The sequence below is a fragment of the Apodemus sylvaticus genome, chromosome 1 (assembly GCF_947179515.1).
Source record: "Apodemus sylvaticus chromosome 1, mApoSyl1.1, whole genome shotgun sequence".
Lineage (NCBI taxonomy): Eukaryota > Metazoa > Chordata > Mammalia > Rodentia > Muridae > Apodemus > Apodemus sylvaticus.
This window is the reverse complement of record NC_067472.1, coordinates 98,809,090-98,827,207: the sequence shown is the minus strand read 5'-3', so window position 1 is coordinate 98,827,207 and position 18,118 is coordinate 98,809,090. Positions and strand designations below refer to the sequence as shown.

General features: G+C 45.2%; 1 protein-coding gene across 4 annotated transcripts in view; it reads left to right on the top strand.

Annotated features, from left to right (window-relative positions):
* The window catches only part of Ppfibp2 (PPFIA binding protein 2), a 145,910-nt gene that overhangs the window by 100,409 nt on the left and 27,383 nt on the right, over positions 1-18,118 (top strand). For all 4 annotated transcript variants that reach the window (XM_052155293.1, XM_052155289.1, XM_052155284.1 and 1 more), the window contains 2 exons: positions 2,886-3,017; positions 13,922-14,014. In XM_052155293.1, coding sequence (XP_052011253.1) covers positions 2,886-3,017; positions 13,922-14,014 — 225 coding nt within the window. The remainder of the gene's footprint in view (positions 1-2,885; positions 3,018-13,921; positions 14,015-18,118) is intronic.

Genomic DNA, 18,118 nt, shown 5'->3' with positions numbered 1-18,118 from the left:
GTCATCAATTAAACAACCTCACATTTCCAGTTAAAACTTGAGCATGTCCAACACAAATGTCCACTCAGAATGCGAGCATGACCAATTCAGACACCAGCATGACTAATTAGAATGGTTATTGGAACTAATTACAGCACTGTCCTCATCAGCTGTAACATCGGTGTGACTAATTACAACCTGGGAGTTTAATCGACTAGGGGGATCTGAAGTGCTGGGAGTGGAGGAGACTTAGATACACTGTAAGGCTTTTCAAAGGTTCACTGAAACACTGTCTGCAATGCTGATCCCCGGACGGAGTGCGTGGTATCACCTTAAGATCATTCCATAGCCTATGGGGATTGTGCTTTCCATTGTCATGTTCCTAAGCGTTGGCTTCTGGGAGGTGTTTAAAAACAGAAAGTCTTGCAGAAGACTTTTCCCCTTAGATCTCAGTACTCCAAAGTAATTGTCCATATGGATTTCACCTTGTGGGATTGTCCTTTTGTCCCTTTGTGTAGGCGGCTTGGAAGCTTGTATATCTACATGTTGTGGTTCATCAGTAGTTGTTTGAAGTCATTTATTAGTTTCCTACTAACAGTAACTCTGCCTTCAATGTCACCTCTTACCAGCTTAAACTTTTATGATTTCTTTTGTGTGAATGGTGTACACACACACACACATACACACACACACACACACACACACACACACACACACACACACCATGATATGTATGTAGAGGTCATAGAAGAGCCTACAATGTTATTTCTTGCCTTCCACCTTGTTTGAGACAGGTCTCATGGCCCTGTGCACATTAGACTAGGTAGTATGCCAGCATTCCTGTACTCTTCAGTGTCTGCATCCCATTTTGATGGATTATAGACATTTGCTATATGCCCAGCTGCTTACTATATAGGTTCTAGGGATCTGAACTCAGGCCCCCACACTTACATAGCAAGTCATTTCCCTAGCCTTTGATATATTTTTAACTAAGAACATCCATTTTGCAAACTGCCTTAAATTAGCTTTAGAACAAGACATGTAGATGCAAGGATGGACTCAGAGAATCAGGTATAGAAAAAGAGGGATATGGGGAGAGGATATAGGAGAGAATAAATGATAAACAAGGAAGATTATTAATATCTTATAAACTTCACATACTCAAGGCCAAGAGAACTTGAGTATTTTTGGTGGCTCTCCCACTTGGGGAAGAACTTCTTAAGGTATTTTCCAACCTGCTCAGCCTCAGCAACAGAGTTCTCTAGATAGTATGTGTTCAGCGAAACCATGGCAATCTACGTGGACATTTCCTGGGCTTAGTAAATATTTGTTGACTGACCTTTTCATCATTTTTTTATTTCTCTTTAAATTCTTTTATTCACAACATACCTCTCCCACTCCAGCTTGAAAAACAGGATGGTATGTCCAACAGAAATGAATTCTGAGGTTGAATAAGTGGTAGTTGGCAAACTAATTCTGCTTATAACTGGCATTATGTTCTTGGCCGGCAGATTTGCTTACTCTCCCTGGGTCTGTTTTCTCATCTGTAGAGTTGGGATACTAATGTTTACTGCCAAACCCCTGGGGAGGTGTGTTAAGAGAATGTGTGCGAAACCAACCAGCAATCTCTGCTGCAAAGAAGGCACTCAACAAAATCGAGTTTGTCATTGCCTTGGACATCTCATCTGACTGATTCCTTGTGGCCAAGCAGCCCATGGTTCTAATGCTGTAGTGTTCTTGATTTTGCCCTGTTATCCAGCTTCATGTCTGGCTGAACAGGAAGAACCTGCTTCCATGGCCCAAGGCTCAGGAGGACTTCTAGACACCCGGTTAGTTCAGTTAGTTTGTAGCTCATCAGGGACTGGTGGCCTTTAGGGTTATATTAGTGAAGCATCTGCTCCTAGTCCAACTGCCTTTTCCTCTATGGTTTGATTCATGATGGCTGGACAGTTTGAGATCTATGAGATCAGAGATCATCAGTCTTTGTGCTAGGGTTACGTTGCCTGAGACGATACACGATGTCCAGATGATCCAGGAGGTTGTTTTTTTCCCAGTTGCTCTTCTGGTTACTGTGTATGTCCTCAGTGCTAGGACCTGCATGGACAAGGGTCTACCATTCTTGAGGATCTTAGCCATCTGGTGACCACCATTTGCTGATGGAAAGCGTACTGCAATCTGGAAATACTTCTGGACCTTTATAATGCCTCTTACCTATATCCTTTGTGGTTTCTTCTTGTGTGTGTTTAATAGGTGTATGTGTTAATGGTAGGTTAATGTGTTAAGGTTAGTGTCCAGGAGCCTGGGGTATTTGGTTGTCAGCCCCTATTCTAGTGACTTCTGGGATAGAAATAATGACCTTGGTCTTTCCACAGTAAGAGAATAACCCTATCTCATAGTAGCCTCGTTGTAATTTTGGTATGGTTCAGGAAAGAGCCATCTCACAGGCCCATTCCTCAGGAGTCTACTTTATACTCTTTTTGATTGTACCAAGGAGCTGGTCTAGAAATTTCTACTTTTAAAATCTGTGCTGTCAATATGAATGCATATTTGTTTGTTCTGATTGAAAGGGATTGCTGCTCCTCCTTGAAAAAGGGATGGGAAATGTTCATCCTTTGAAAGTGCCCATTCATTTTCTCTGAAAATAACTAATAATGGTTACTATGGAGAAATATGTGATTTGAGAAATGCCTTTCAGAGCATGCTGGGTGATGTCAGGGGTTGTGCTGTCCCCAAGTAACCTAGGGTCAGTCAAACTTCTCCCTCACAGACCCGGGCTGCTATGCAATAGTCCCACCCTAGGCTGTAGAAGACACAGTGTGGATATTGCCTTATGTGCTATGGATGGAACAGCTGCTGGCCTTGTTGCCATGGGGGCTTATGGTGCTGAGATGCATTTTTGCTTACAGGAGCTGCTAAGTCGCACATCTCTGGAGACCCAGAAGTTGGATCTGATGACTGAAGTGTCTGAGCTGAAGCTTAAGCTGGTTGGTATGGAGAAAGAACAGAAAGAACAAGAAGAAAAACAGAGAAAAGCAGAGGTGAGTGTAATGTACCATGTGGGGTAGGGGTGGGGCCCGGGCCCGGGTCCTATGTGCTAGGCTCCTAGGCCATCTGGCCAACTGCAGTCCCAGCAGCCACTGGATACTAAGGAATATTCATAGAGTGCTAAAGACACAATGATCTGTTTAATACCAAGTTATCAGGTTTTGCTGTTGCTGCACATTTCAACAGTGCCCAAACCGCTCAGTTTTGGCTTTAGTGCTCTATCCTCAAAGTGCTGACAGGGATGGAAAGGGAAGCAGTTGAGAGGAAGGATCAGACACATGTGGAGGGACACAAGATGCCTTTTGTGAAAACTAAGGTAATGACAACAACAGGAAGGAAGCCAGCCCCTGTCAGGCCCGGGACTGTTTTGGATAGTGTTGCATTCCTCCTTCCCCCAAGTTTGAGTGTGCTTTTCTTCCTTTCTTCTGGGCTGTGTGGGTGAGCCCACATTCAGGCCATCTCTGAAAGAATTGTTTTGCTTGTATTGTTTTTCATACCCCAGATATTGTTGACTGAAACATGCCAGAGTCTATTGGGCAGAGTTTAGAGTTTTAGGCTCACAACACCTTCTTTCCAAGCATCAGCATGCTTTCACTTTGATAATCGCCTTCCTGTTCTGTGTTCACACCTGGCATTGTGACCCAACCCATGGGAGAAGGTAGTTTTACATTTCAGGAACCTTTCTTTGACTTGTTTACTGACTGATGTACCCAATTGCTCTATGGACCTAAACAAATTACTTACATAATTTGTATGAACATCAGCTTGTTTATCTATTAAAATAGTTAATCTGTTAAAGATAATTAAATCATAGATAGAGAGTGCTATAGTATCTGATATTTTGTAAATTCTTGGTTTACATTCAGTTCTCTGTATCTCAAAAATCAAAAGATAGAAAATGGTCCTTTCTCATAAGTGTTAATAACATCATTTGCACTGACATCTGTCATGATTTTCTAAGTTTATAATAGTGCTTGGGCTACTAATATGCCGGGGGTATTCCTTGCATTGATTTTTGAGGATGTTTCAAAGTGAGATGTGTAGTGGTCACAGGAAGAGAGCTGTAATAAGTTGTGTACAGGAGCTCCTGTTGAGAGTACAGGTTGTTGGATTTCATATCTGGCTTTGAGCCATGCTCAGATATTCCCTAGCTTTTGAGCTCCTGTTTGTTAATTTAACTCCCAAATCTCTAGTTTTGGTTTTTTTTTGCTTATTTATTTCTATAAGATGGTAGTAATGTTTGCTGTTTCCCAAGTCATTCTGAGGTCTGCCAGAGAACTTATATGTAGCCCTTAGGTTAGTGTGGCCCGTGGAACAGTAGCTAGGTTTTCTTGATTGCTTACTGACAGTGTTGTTCATGCTGACAGTACAAAGGTAGATTGTGACACATTATTCACATGCACAGAGTTCACCCAGACTGAAAGCTGATCTGTGTGGATAGTTTCTTCATTGTTTGTAGGGAAACAGTTAGATCTCCCAGATTAGTGCTCTAGGGTGTATAATATATGTGTGCAGACATACATTAGGGGCTCAGAGGCAGAATTCAGTGAGCTCTGTGAGGGGATAAATTGTCAGAGACTCAGTTTAAAGCCATAAGGGCAGAAGAGGGGTGGGCGAGGAAAGGGTAGAGAGGAGCTGAGGAGTTGGTGGAGGTCTGCGGTTAAAGTACAGCATGCATGGTTAGAGCCAGATAGTCTTGCTGTGTCTCTGAAAGCCCATTTGAGGCCCATCCTTGATTTTCTGTGCTGTGTTCTCAGGAAGGCTGACCCCTTTATGACAGAGATAGTCATCTGTAGCTCTAGAATGATGTCTACAGAGATTTGTTTTTTCCTTTAAGTTTTCAGCAAAAGCTGAAGGGTTGCATGCCTGACTGCGCTGGCTCTCTGGGGATGGCAGCACTTGGGTGTGTGAGTGTGAGAGTCAGTCCATCTGTGAGGAAAAGGCAGAAAAATTGTGTGGAGCTGGGTAACTCGTTCCTTTTGGGTATTCAGGAAGGAGGTGAACTCCCCTGTCTATAATACACACAGGAGAGGAGTCACTTCCCTGATGGCCTGCTGTCTTCTCTGCAGGATTGTTTTCAAATCCTACGTTGTTTGGGGTCCTTTTCCACCAGGCTGTTCATGCATGAGGCAGCACAGCTCCCGAGCTCCATCCTACCACATCACTACCCTCCCCAGCTGCCAGAACAAATATTAGGTTTCCATGTAGAGGAATTTTGTAGGCTGTTCAAGCCCGTGAGAGGCTATGAGTGGCCATGTGACCTGAAACACATTCCTCCTCCTTGTAATTGAGCGTACTTTGCTGCTCTGCCCAGGACATCAGACTCTATTGGTAGCTATCTGGAGCACCAGTGGCTGAGTACCATGAGCCTTGCCTAAGCCCTACTGCTGTCGTGTGATGGAAGTGAGAGCATTTGCTAGCTCAGGACACTCGTGAGTGGAATTGTATGGGTAAAAAGAAATTCTCCTCTACCCTTATACTGCACTGTTTTTACTAGTGCTTTTTGTCACTGTTTTAGACACTTTTCTTGTTGCTGTGACAAAATCCTCAATAGAAGCAAAAAGGGAAGTTGTTGTTCATTATTATCACCATCATTGTTTTTTGTTTTTTGTTTTTTTGTTTTTTTGTTTTTTTGTTTTTTGAGACAAGGTTTCTCTGTATAGCCCTGGCTATCCTGGAACTCACTCTGTAGACCAGGCTGGCCTAGAACTGAGAAATCTGCCTGCTTCTGCCTCCCCAGCACTGATATTAAAGGTGTGCACCACTATACCTGGCTTATTATTTATATTTGACTTATGTTTAAGCAATACAGTGTGTAATGGTAAGGAAAGTATGGTGACTGGGACTTCACCCATGGCAGTAGGAGCTCAAGGCATGGTTTGTTATAATCATCAGATCAAGAAACAGAGAGAGCTCTGATTAGAACAAGGGCTGGGTTCCATCCTAAATGACCTGCTTCCTCCTGCTAGACTTCTCCTAAATGTTCCAGAGCTCCCGAGACAGTGCCTCCAGAAAGTCACCAGGTACTTAAACACATGAGTCTAGTAGAGACCTTTCACATTGCAAATTCTATCAGTCACCATGGCAAAATAAGCATGCAAATAAATTTGAAGAAGACTGTGTTCTGTTGAAGCCATGGCAGCTAAGAAGTAGAGAGAAGCAAGAATGGTTTGGAGCATGATATACCTCTAAAGTCATGCCTCCATTGATACACTTTGTATAACCTGGCTCTCCCTCCTATGATGGTCTAATCTTACCATGAAATCATGAACCTATCAATGAGTTAATCCACTAATGAAATCATAGCCCTCATGGTCAGGTCACTTCCTCCAGAGTCCTATCAGCAAACTTTTAACACATGAGCCTTCCTTTGGCATTTCGGATCGAAGCTGTGACACTTCTGTGCAGCTCAGCCATTGCCTCAGATTGTTAATGTTTGTGTCAATGAAAACAGGGTCAGTTTTTAACAGGATCATCACATACTATTCTGATCAGACTCTAAGTCATTCTGGCTTCATTCAGCGACCTGTTGCTTGTCCTTGAGTTGTATAGATGATTAGTAGCTGTTGTCTGTGAGACCTGGGGGTTTGGAGATACAGGCTTCCAAGGACAAGGTTGGTAGTGGCACACACAAGATGCGGGTAAATACAGATGTTTGCTTTAGTATTCCTAATTAGCCTTTTACAGTATACCTGGGTCATTTCAAGCTACCACGATTGACTATTAGGCTTACTTCTGAAAGGCAGGATTGTAGTAGAGGGATCGACATGAGAAGTGAATACCAGAATTGAGATCATGCTAAAGTATGAAAGGAAGTTCTAGAGACAAAAGAAAAGCTCTTTGCAGTCGTCCAGAGCATGCTGGTCAGAAAGATCCTCTAGAAAGATTCCCTCTGTGTTAGTCTGATGCACTAAAATTCTATGGGGACACAGTTGGATCTCTCTATGGGACCCAGAGGGGTTGCACACTTGTCTGGTTAGAGGGGAGGATTCCAGAATGTGGGGTTATCCCAGTTAATCGAGAACTAGAAATAATTTTCAGGACTTTCTTGCAGAACACACAGTGACTTACACCATTACACCACACTGTTTTCGTCCTGTGTTCCATACCTGGGAAGGGGGAAATTCTGATTTCTGAATGTGAACAGCTTGTACCACAGAGCAAGTACAGGGAAGGGTGCATCTGCTCAGTGCTGAACTTGCCCACTGAGAAGAGGATGAATATTTTTGTTTTGTTTTATTAATTTACCTTTTCATATATGTGAGAGAAACTTAAAAAAATTCAAAGTTCATAAGGATGTTTAACAAAAGATCTTATAAATGTGTCCTCCAGCTGACAAGACCCAGTACTGTTTGTTGAATTCTTCCAGAGTTATCCTATGCAAGGACAAGTTAATTCATGTGGACAGATGGACACAGAAACACACACCCAAATTCCAGGCACACATGTATATGTATGTGAGTACACATGTGTGTACTTTCACCCCCCCCATATGTGTGCATGCATATAGACATATCACATGCACATACATCATGTGCATGAACCCAGAGAAACCACTTGTATACATACACCACACGCACATACTGTACACACACACACACACACACACACACACACACCACATGTGCATGAATACAGACATACCACATGCACACACACCCCATGCACGAATACAGACATACTTGCTTCCTTTATTTTCATACTTTTCTTTTTAATAAAGGAATAATCTTGCTCTTCTTTCTGAGGCAAGAATAATAAACAACAAACATTCCTGATTTATATTTATGTCTGCCTATTTTCTAATAGTTCTCTAGGCCCTCCTGTAGTTGACAGAGATCTCTTCTGATGGACATTTAAATTGTTTCCAGGCTTTACTGTATGATGCTGTAGTAAGTAATCTACACATGTGTGAGGCTCCCACAGTGGAACACATGAGTCAGGAGCATCTGTACTTGAAATTCTGACATGTTTCCGAGGCTCCCTCAGTAGACTCTCGAGGTTAGACACCCATGAGCAGTGCATGCTAGGACAGGGCAGGGCTACTGTTAAGCTGAGCATGAAGGAAGAGAGGGAGAAAGAACAGAGGATAATTGTCAACAGGTTTAGCAGGGAAGAAGAGGTGGAGCAGACTGTGATTATGGGAGGGGCTGGAGAGCTGCACAGAGAACCCGGAGAAGGGGAGTGGATATTTGGCAAAGCAGGGTGAATATATGAAGTCAGCTGAGTTACAGTACGCAGCAGTAATCACGAACTCATAAATGTCACCTGTACTTCATGATTGGTAGCCCAAAGAGGTGGCAGTGCTGCCAGAGGCTCTGCCTGGTAGGAGAGACCAAGACCTGGGACTAGAGAAGGCCAGCCCTGGAGTTGGAGTGTTAAGTTTCAGCTCTGAGGACTGAGACACACAAAACAAGAGATTAGGAAAGTGGCCAGGCAGACCTGGGGATATTGCATGGTCCTGCTGAGGCAGAGGGAGGAAAACAGGTGTGCACCTAACCTATGACCCACATCTCTGAACTCCCTGATACAGACAAGAACGGAAGTGCGGGGAAGGGAGCAACAGCTGTTTGGGTCTTAAGTCCTCACTCAGCCGATGGCGCTATGAATCAAATATGTTTGATTATTTTTCTCACTTTCCTTTCTCAGACCCTAGGGAACAAACACTGGGGAAACGGCAACTTGGTTTCAGGTTTGAAGCAAAGGGAAGACTAATGCAGTAATGTGGTGGGGGTATGAGGGCGTGGTCACTGCTATCCACAAAATCTTGAAACTGATCATAGACAAAGGTAGGCATCCACAGGGTACTTGGAAAAGTCCAGCGATACGGAAAGGCTGGAACTCTGCGGAGAAGACAACTCAGTCATCCTGAGCTGCTGGGAGGTACGGAAGCTCTGACCACACCATTTCCCAGGCAGTAGCAGCAAGAAGGGCTTAGTGTAGCCTGCCCTGAGGGAAACTGGATTTCCTAGGGGCCAGCACTGAAGGTGGAAGGGCATTTACTAAGGACACAAGGCGCCTGTATGAACCATATAAGGAAGGACACACCCCATACAAAGGGTGGTGCTGAGAACAATAGCCTTTTAAAAGAAAGGCACATTCTTAGTTACAGAAAAAGTGGCTGCTGGGTGTTGGTGGCAGTGCATGCCTGTAATCCCAGCACTTGGGAGGTAGAGGCAAAGGCAGAGGCAGAGGCAGGCGGATTTCTGAGTTTGAAGCCAGCCTGGTCTACCAAGTGAGTTCCAGGATAGCTGCGAGGTGTCTGTAGTTTATTTTGTTTCTTCTGTCTTCAAGGCTAGGATGCTAACCTGGACCTTGTGCATGCTAGGAAAGTGCTGTTATCAGGGAGCTTCAGCCCTGTCACTTGTGTGTAAACCTAGAGCTGAGTGTCTGAGGGGTCCGAGAAGCTGGAAAGCCGAGTGTGGCGTCAGGCCAGTGAGGTGCATCAGTGGGTAAAGGTGCTGCTCACTCCGGGCATGGCGACCTGCCTTTGAACCCGGGCACCCGGCCGAGGTGGAAGGAGAGAACCCCTACCTGCCAGCTTCCATACAAGCATCTTGGCACACTCACCCCTGTACATACACAGATACACAGTGACTAAAAAAAATTAATATTTAAAAGAAGATTGCGTCACATCTGGGCCTGGGGAAATAGATCTTCTGGAGAGCCCAAGCGTGATACTCAGAGATTATAAACTAACCCGTCTGGGTGTGGTGGCATACTGGTATAATTTCAAGGGGAGACAGGTAGGAGGTTCCCTGGAGCTCACTGGCCACCCAGCATTGCCTAATTAGTGAGCTCCAGACCAGCAAGAAACCATGCTTCAAAGAAATAGGGGGCAGTGACACCCTAGGTTGTCCTTTGGCCTCAACACATGTCCTTTCTCTCATACATACATACATACACACACACACACACACACACACACTCAGGCATTTATACAGATTAAGGTAGAAGATTCATCAGACTTATTAGCTTATTGGTTCATCTGGAAATGTGTCTGTCCTGACAGACAAGAAACACTTCAGTGGGTGCTACAAAATCACTGCTTGGGGTATATTTTGACAAAGAATATAGACTGGATGTTAAATTGTTGTAACCTCCTATTAGTATCTGAATGGAATTAGAGTTGGGTGCATTATCTTGTATAAAAATGGTATGTCTTTTAGAGCTCACCAGTAAGCAGGTGTTGACATGTTTAGATGTGTGTGTGGGTGTGGGTGTTGGCAAGTGTAGCATGGATGTAGGTAGGAGGGACGTGTGTGTATGTATGTGTGTGTGTGTCTGTCTGTCTGTCTGTGTCTACCACTGCTGCTGCTGCTTCTGCTTAGATGGTGGGATCTGCTGGACTCTGTACCTCAGCTGTTCACTTAGAAGAATGGCCATCCAGTGTGTCACAAAGTAGATGTCAAACTTCAAGACAGGTCTGAGAATGTAGCAGGCCTTAGGCCAAACCATGGCAGGTACTTTTGTTCTGTCAGAGAGGGACCTGGCCATAGACTGGGGCCATCGTCCCCTGCCGAGTCATTCTCACCCTCTGTGCACCTGCCTTCCTTCACAGCTGCTCTCCCACGGTGGTATCATGTCCTGGTGACTGACGCTGGGTGCTTTCCTCTACTTTCTCTTCCTTCCCACAGTCAGTTCTGAATGTGATCAGTGACCTGCAGGCGCAGATGTGTAGGCTGCAGCTGGACATCCACAGGCAGATTCAAGAGCGTCTGTTACTTGCTAGGGACCACCCCGAGGAAGTGGTGGCCAGTGACCATGAGGCCAAGTCCCAGCCCTGCAGCCAGGACTGTGCCCCTTGGGAGGGGTCACCTGTAGGAACCACACTTAAGTATATCTGCGCATGTGTGTGTGATGTTTCAGTGGAAGAAGGCTGGGGTTCTCCTAACCAGAACCGTGTGCAGTGGCTTCGCATGGATCTGCCATTACCTCAGGGCAGAACTTGGTCTCACACAGGCCTCTGTTGATGTGAGGTAGGCTCTGGGACCTCATCAGGCAGGGTTTGAGCAGGTGAGGATAGCCCTCCAAAGGCCACATCCCCATCTTTAGGAATAGTATCAAGGTGTGTCGCAGGCTCTGAGTGGTGGGGGATTTGGGCGAAAGGAAGATTCAGGATTCTTTTTCCCAGTCTATGATCCACTTATCCCTCCCCCTGGACTGGATGTTTAAATGAAGCCTCATTGTATGATTCTCTTTAAGGGAAAAAATCCCCAGCATCGTAGGAAAAAAAGATCCTTTCAAATCTATGTTTAGAGAAGTTTAGTCCCACCCCCCCACCTCAGGGAGTAAACACATCAGGGTTTTTGTTTATTATGAATAATTGTCATCACCTGAATTTCCAGGAAAACAATAACCACAATAATCACAGTATAGTGAGTTCATGACCTTTTGGGCCAAAGAAGTCACAATAACCCAGAGAGCAGTAGCCTGTGCTTTCTTGATTCTGTCCCCAGCTGGCATGGTGCCCTTCCAGAGCAAACAGTAGTAGCACGCTCCTCTCCCAAGTCAGGAACAAAACAAGACTCTTCCTACCTGCTGGGCACTGGAACGCTCAGGCAGGCCAACATTATTACTAGAAAAGGATTCGGAGTCTCTGGCAAGTCTAGCGAGGCAACCAAAAGTCTTGTAGCCCAGTGATGAAGATCCAGGGCACCGTCACCTTAGCTTAGAGGACCTTTTTGAAATAAGCGTCAAGAAATACTTACCTCAGTTGTATGTCATTTTTAATAAATTATCTTATAAGGATCATGTGGAAGCAGTGTTACTTCATCATAGATTATTTCAGAATGCCAAGACACCTAAGTCAGTTAAATAATGACTTGAGTATCAGGTATTCTTTTGTTAACAGCTATGTGCCGGGACCTGCCTGGGTAAGAAGGCTCCCCAGACTTCACAGAAGGGAACAGAACTATCCATTAGCAATCCTGCAGATTAACCCTACAGGGCTTCTGTGGGAAACTCCTGGAGAGTCCTGCAGAGGGGTCTAATGTGATGGGGAGGTCTGGCTTGGGCAGGCTGAAGGGTAGGCAGGAGTTAACATGGTGGGCAGCTAGGAAGAGAATGGGGTATTTATAGAGAGGTCTAAGCTGGGAAGCAGAGTTGAAAATTCTCTAGTTGAAAATTCTCTAAACTGGGAAGCAGAGATGAAAATTCTCTAGTGACGTCAGAGCTTCAGCTTCGCTGGGGCAGGGCAGGCCAGGCTGGTCATGAATTGACGTTTAGAAGCCTCGAGAAGCACGGGAGTGCCATAATCAGATGGGTGTGCTAATGCCATCGCCTCTCTGGAAGTTTAGCAATCAGATTTTGCATAGGGCCAAGGTCACGAAGGATCAACCATTTGAAGCTACTCAGGCTACCAATACTTACTGCACTCATGGTAATACTTTTGGAGGGAAATGAGGAATAACATTCTTGGACGTGACATAGATAAAGCTTGGGCCCAAACAGAATTAACAACCTTTATGGCACTTCTTCTGATAGGAAGTAGTTGTTACCTGAACTGATTCAAGTGAAGTTTGGTTCAAGACAACAATGTTGGCAGATGACATAGGTAGTACAAGTTGTAACCCTCCGTGTTTGGAAGGTAAGAACAGGTTTGAAAGCTTGAGGCCAATTTGTGCTGTGTAGTGAGTTTTCAGGTCAGCCTAGCCTTTGAGATTCAGGAGAACAGAACAAACCAACAAAGATAACGTTGCTGAGTGTGGCCCCCTTTATTGAGGGAGTTTTCAACCAGGGGTCCCAGAGTCAGAAGATGTGAGCTTAAATTTCTGCCCCGCTTACCACCTGTGCAAATGTGTATGTGGAAGTGGTTTTAACATCCCTTCTCCAGTCAGGAAGCGGCACTGACTTCCCATCCAGTGTCATAGTGAACACTCATCTGTAGAGCTTCCCTCCCCCCTCCAGCTCCCCAGTCTCATCTCCAGTGCATAAGACATCTAACCTCTGCTCCGCGTCAATGGGCGGTCTCACTTTCTGCCTCTGGCTGGCTTGATTCCTCTCTGCATGCCTTCCCTGATTCTCTTGCTTAGCCTCCTCATCTCATCAGGATGCTCACACTGGCATCTGCGTGGCACCAAGCCTTTCTCCTCTGAATCTTAGTGCTTGTGAAGCCTCAGAGGCTTATCACTTCCTCCTGGGTTCCCCACCTTCATGACAGATAGATGCTCCTCCCCTCCTGCTCCTCCTCCCACTACCAGAGAGGTTGGCCTCCACTTCACCATCTCTGCACCGCCCACTCCCGAGCTTGACCTGTCTGCTTGTGCCACCAGAGCATGAGCTGGGCATGTCTCATGGAGCTTCAGATGTCAGAGGAAGGGAGGACAGGGCAGAAGAAGAAGAGGGTCATAGTGAGTTTTAGCCTGGGAAGGTAGCTTGCTCACAAATTGATGAGCATGAGGACCTGAGTTTCTTCTCCACAACAAATGTTTAAAACAAACAAACAAAACCACCACCGACAAAATACCTCCCCCCACCCCACCCCCAGCCAGTCCACATGTAGCCCTCACAGTGAGGGGCAGAGGCAGGTAGATGCCTGGGGCTTGCTGGCCAACCAGCAAGAGACCTAGAGGGAAAAAAAAACCCAAAACATTGAGGAATATACCAAAGGTTGTCCTTTGACCTACACGTGTAGATTCATACATACGTACACTGCAGTCTCTTTTCTCTGATGTCTGGAGCTCCCTGACCTTCGTTCTTAAATGGGCACACAGCCTTCTCTGGATCGCAGACCGTGTTTAAAGTTCAGAGCTGCAGACGTGGATGGAGCCTACTGGCTTCAGACAGCTGTAGCCAGTTGCTGCTGCCCCCATCCCCCTCTGCATGAGCTTTACCCAGTTTGGAGACTCCGTGCTTGCTCTTTATCACACAGTTCTGACATGCTCCCTCTTCTCTCCAGGAGTTACTGCAAGAGCTCAAACACCTCAAAATTAAAGTAGAGGAGCTGGAGAACGAACGGAACCAGTACGAGTGGGAACTAAAGGCCACTAAGGTAACCGGAAGTTTAAGGGGGGAGGAGAGGGGTTCTGCTGGGCGGGGCTTCGCTCTTGCTCTCGGCTTCCCTAGGAAGTGTGAACTTGCAAACCAGCTCCCAAACGGTGGTGCCTAGACTGTAGCGGGCAGCTCTGCTGTAAAAAGGTTCCTCCTGAGAGCCTGGGAAACTGGCCTGAGAGCCCCTGAGGTTGCCCAGCCCTTCCTCCTTCCTCTGGCAGCATCCAACTGTCCCTGTTGGGAGGTTCTTGGGAGAGTGGGTGGGTGGCTGACAGATGAGTGACAGTGGAACACAGGGTGAGGGTCTGGTTTGCTGGGAACGCCAGCTTAAACTCAGCAGTTCCTATCATTGTCAGTTTTCTAGAAATAATAATAATCATGCATTTCTCAAACGATAAAGCTTGTTTTATTTTTTCAACCAAATAATTTTTACTGTATTGGGGAGCTTGCCATATAAAGGATACCGAAAAGAAATTCTTTAATGAGATATTACTTTTTTCTTTCTTGTAAGTTTTTCCTCATGAACTGCAGGGGTTAAAGGTAGCGTTAAGTGGGTAGGTGTTGTGGGGTACTTGCCATCCCAACATACCACAGCATATTAAATCAGGAGGGTCACTTGGAGTTGGAGGCTATCTTAGATTACATAGTGGGTTCCAGGCCAGCCTGAGCTAAATAGTATGCTTCTGTCTCAGAAAAGAACAGCATAGCAAAGCAAAAACAGAAAAAAAAAAGATTTAATTTTTTAAGATTTATTTTTCTAATGTATACAAGTATACTGTGGCTATCTTCAGACACACCAGAAGAGGGCATCAGATCCCATTACAGATGGTTGTGAGCCACCATGTGGTTGCTGGGAATGGAACTCAGGACCTCTGAAAGAGCTGTTAGTATTCTAAACCGCTGAGCCATCTCTCCAGCTCCCTGATTTAATTAGTTTTGTCTTGCATGTTATATTTTAAAAATGTTAAATTAGTTGTCAGGTTAACATTAGGAAACATCGAACTAAAACATTATGCTATTTTTACTGTGTGTTGGGTGTGGGTGGAGCAAGGGTGTTTTTGGGTATGCACTGCTCTGGCTACCTGTGAAGGTCAAGGTGACATAGGGAGTGGTTTCTCTTGGGTTGTCAAGTTTGGGTGGCAGGAACTTTTATCTGTTGAACCATCTTGCCAACTCAGGAGTCTGTTGTTTGAAAAATATATAATTTCAAAATGAATAAAAGATTACAGAATCTCCCAACACAGAGAAGAGACTGTTAGAGCAGAAGAAAGCTCTGGTCACTCTGATCTGCATGATAGTGTTGTGTGACTCTGTCACATTAGTGTACTGTGCCTTCTGGGGGAGGGACAGATGGTAGGATTCATTAACAAAGGGCTTCACTTGGGCATTAGGAGGAGGAAGGAAACTCATCAACGACTCTGGGTCCAGTTTCTCCTGGAGGAAGCCTGGGCCACTGCCACTTAAGAGAAAACACTTCTGCCTGTCCCTAAGGTCCTGCAGAGCCAGTCATAGGTGACGCTTGTGGGCATTTCAGTGTTCAGTGTGTGTTCACTTTTGTTTGTTTTGTTTTACTTTATATTTTTTACTTATTCACTTTACATCCTGCTCACTGACCCCTTCCCCCAATCCTTTCCCCACCCCGTAATCCTCTCCCCACCCCCCCTTTATAATTGTAATTCTAGGGGTCTGACAAGCCCTACTGGCCTCTGCCATCACTGCCTGCCGGTGGTGCATACTTACACATGTAGGCACAGCATGTATGAACACATAAATAATTTTAAAAAATATTTAAAGGAATAAAAATCACCCAGATCACCCAGCTGCTCCACCATTGTTAATATTTCCTCCCTGCCAGGAGCTTTTATTTGCCGGCCCTCCCTCCTCTTTTCTCTCTCTCTCTCTCTCTCCCATTTCTTCTTCAGTTTCTGGTGATGATTTATACAAAGTATATATTGTGCTTTTTTTTTCCGTTTGAAAATTGATGGTTTCTTAATAAAAGAGAAGTGCTGCACATGATGTTAGCATTTATATAACCATATTCCCATTTATAAACCATAGCATGCATAGCCATTTTACAGAAGACAAAATGGAGACCTAGAGAGAGTGAGTAACTCTCCCACACTCTTCCCACCATGCAGGCCCAGCCAGACATCTGACATCGACTATTGTCTGAGCACAGAGCCTTGTGTCTGCTGGATTCTGTTGTCACCGATTTAAGAGCCTTGCTTTTTCCAGTAGCTCAAAACTTTCCACTACGGCACTCACTCCTGCCAGTCCGGCCCCGGTGAAACCTTTGAAGTTGCACACATCACCCTTTGTTATAAACCCAAGAAATTCTTTTTAATCCACCCAAGCTCCATGCCTTGGCATGTGGACCTGTGAGATGCTAAGGCGTCTTTAATAATTACCAGGTGTGAAACACCTCCTGCCAGAACCCACCCAACCCTTTGCACACTTTTCTTTCTTAAGTCAGAAAATAGTGCAGTGGGTGCATTTGATGCAAATGTTGCATTAAGGAACATGAGACTTCCAGTGTCCCTCCTTCCTGGGTCTCCCTTTTCTGTGCTGTCTTGTTCCTTCCTGAAGTGGCAGCTTCCCAAACTGAAATCCTCCCTGTGTTTGTAAGCTGTTCAGTTTTCAGTGTAAGCCTCTTCAGTCCCCAACGGTGGCTAGCTCATCCTCACTGCAAACAACAGTCAGGTTTGTGCCCTAGCTTAGTAAGACACAGTCCTGTGGGAATGCAGATGTTTTTCTGCCCTGCAGGAACCCAGAGCACCCATCTCTGCCACACTGCCAGCTTCTGATTGTTGTAGATCTCTGGCAGCAGAGTGTTTTATGGCTGAGCGAGCCATTGCTTCCATGGTTCTGGATAGGGCCATCCATCCATCCATCCATCCACCTACCTGTGGGACAGGCAGCCTTATGTGGATAGCAGAGAACCTGTAGTTTTTCCTTGTTCTGTGGCTATTTCAGAGTAAAGATTGAGTCAAATCACTAGGACTATGGAATTTGTGGCAAAGGCTCATATTTTGGAAACTTGGTCCCCAGTTGTTGGAGCTATTTGGAAAGAATTAGGTGTTGCCTTTTTAGAAGATATGTGTCATCGGGCAGTGGGCTTTAAGGTTTCAAAAGCCCATGCTATTCCTAGTTAGCTCTCTATGCCTTATTCTTACTGTATATGTTCTCAGCTTCGCTTCAGTGCCACCTCTGCCCACCTGTGCCTGTCTTCTATAATGTTCTCTGCCATCATGGTCATGGACTCAGCCTCTGAAACTAAGTCCCCAATAAACTTTTGTTCTATAAGTTGCATTGGTCCTGGTGTCTTATCACAGCAATAGAAAAATAATTAAGACAGGATCCATAGTACACCAGTGGCCTCATATAGAGGCCAGCCTCGAGGTGAAGAGAGCCCTGAGTACCAGGTGCTATACTCTGACTCGGTAGGCCCACTTCACTGAAGTCTGTCTGTGAGGCTAGCAGACAAGCATAACATTGGATTTCTAACAGAGACCATCCTGTCCACACTAAAGAACCACAGGCAAGGAGCCATGCAAGAAAAGCTGAGATTTATCTCCAAAGAATATCCTGACCCTGGTGGAAATGAGGTGCATTTGGGTTGAGAATCCTAAGGCTAGAGTTGTTAGAGCCATTGACACCATTATCCATAAGCCAGTAGACACACAGGCCCCAGATGATATGTGGTCCATCATGGGTGCCCATCTCAGTAAGTTGGATGGAATAGCCAGACTTGTCTCTCTTGATTCTGGGTGCAGCCCAGAGTGCAGGGACAGGCTCCATAGAGAGCTTTGCAGTAAAGAAATATGATCTTGCATCTCCTGTTTTCCTTTATATCTCTGTCCCATTTGGAGGATGTGAGGGAAGGTTTATTCAGAACCATTGAGAAGGCTGAGAAATACCAAGTCTCTTAAGAGTGGCCTTCATTCCTCTTATTAACCTGGTAGCATGAAGCCAGGAATGCCTGGAGCTCTGCACTGGAGGAGCAGGCTGGGAGGGGTGGATGGAGTTCTGCATGAGAGCAGACTAGGTAAGTGGGTAAAGCCCTGCATGGGAGCAGCAGGCTGGCTGATGAAGTCCTCTGATGAAG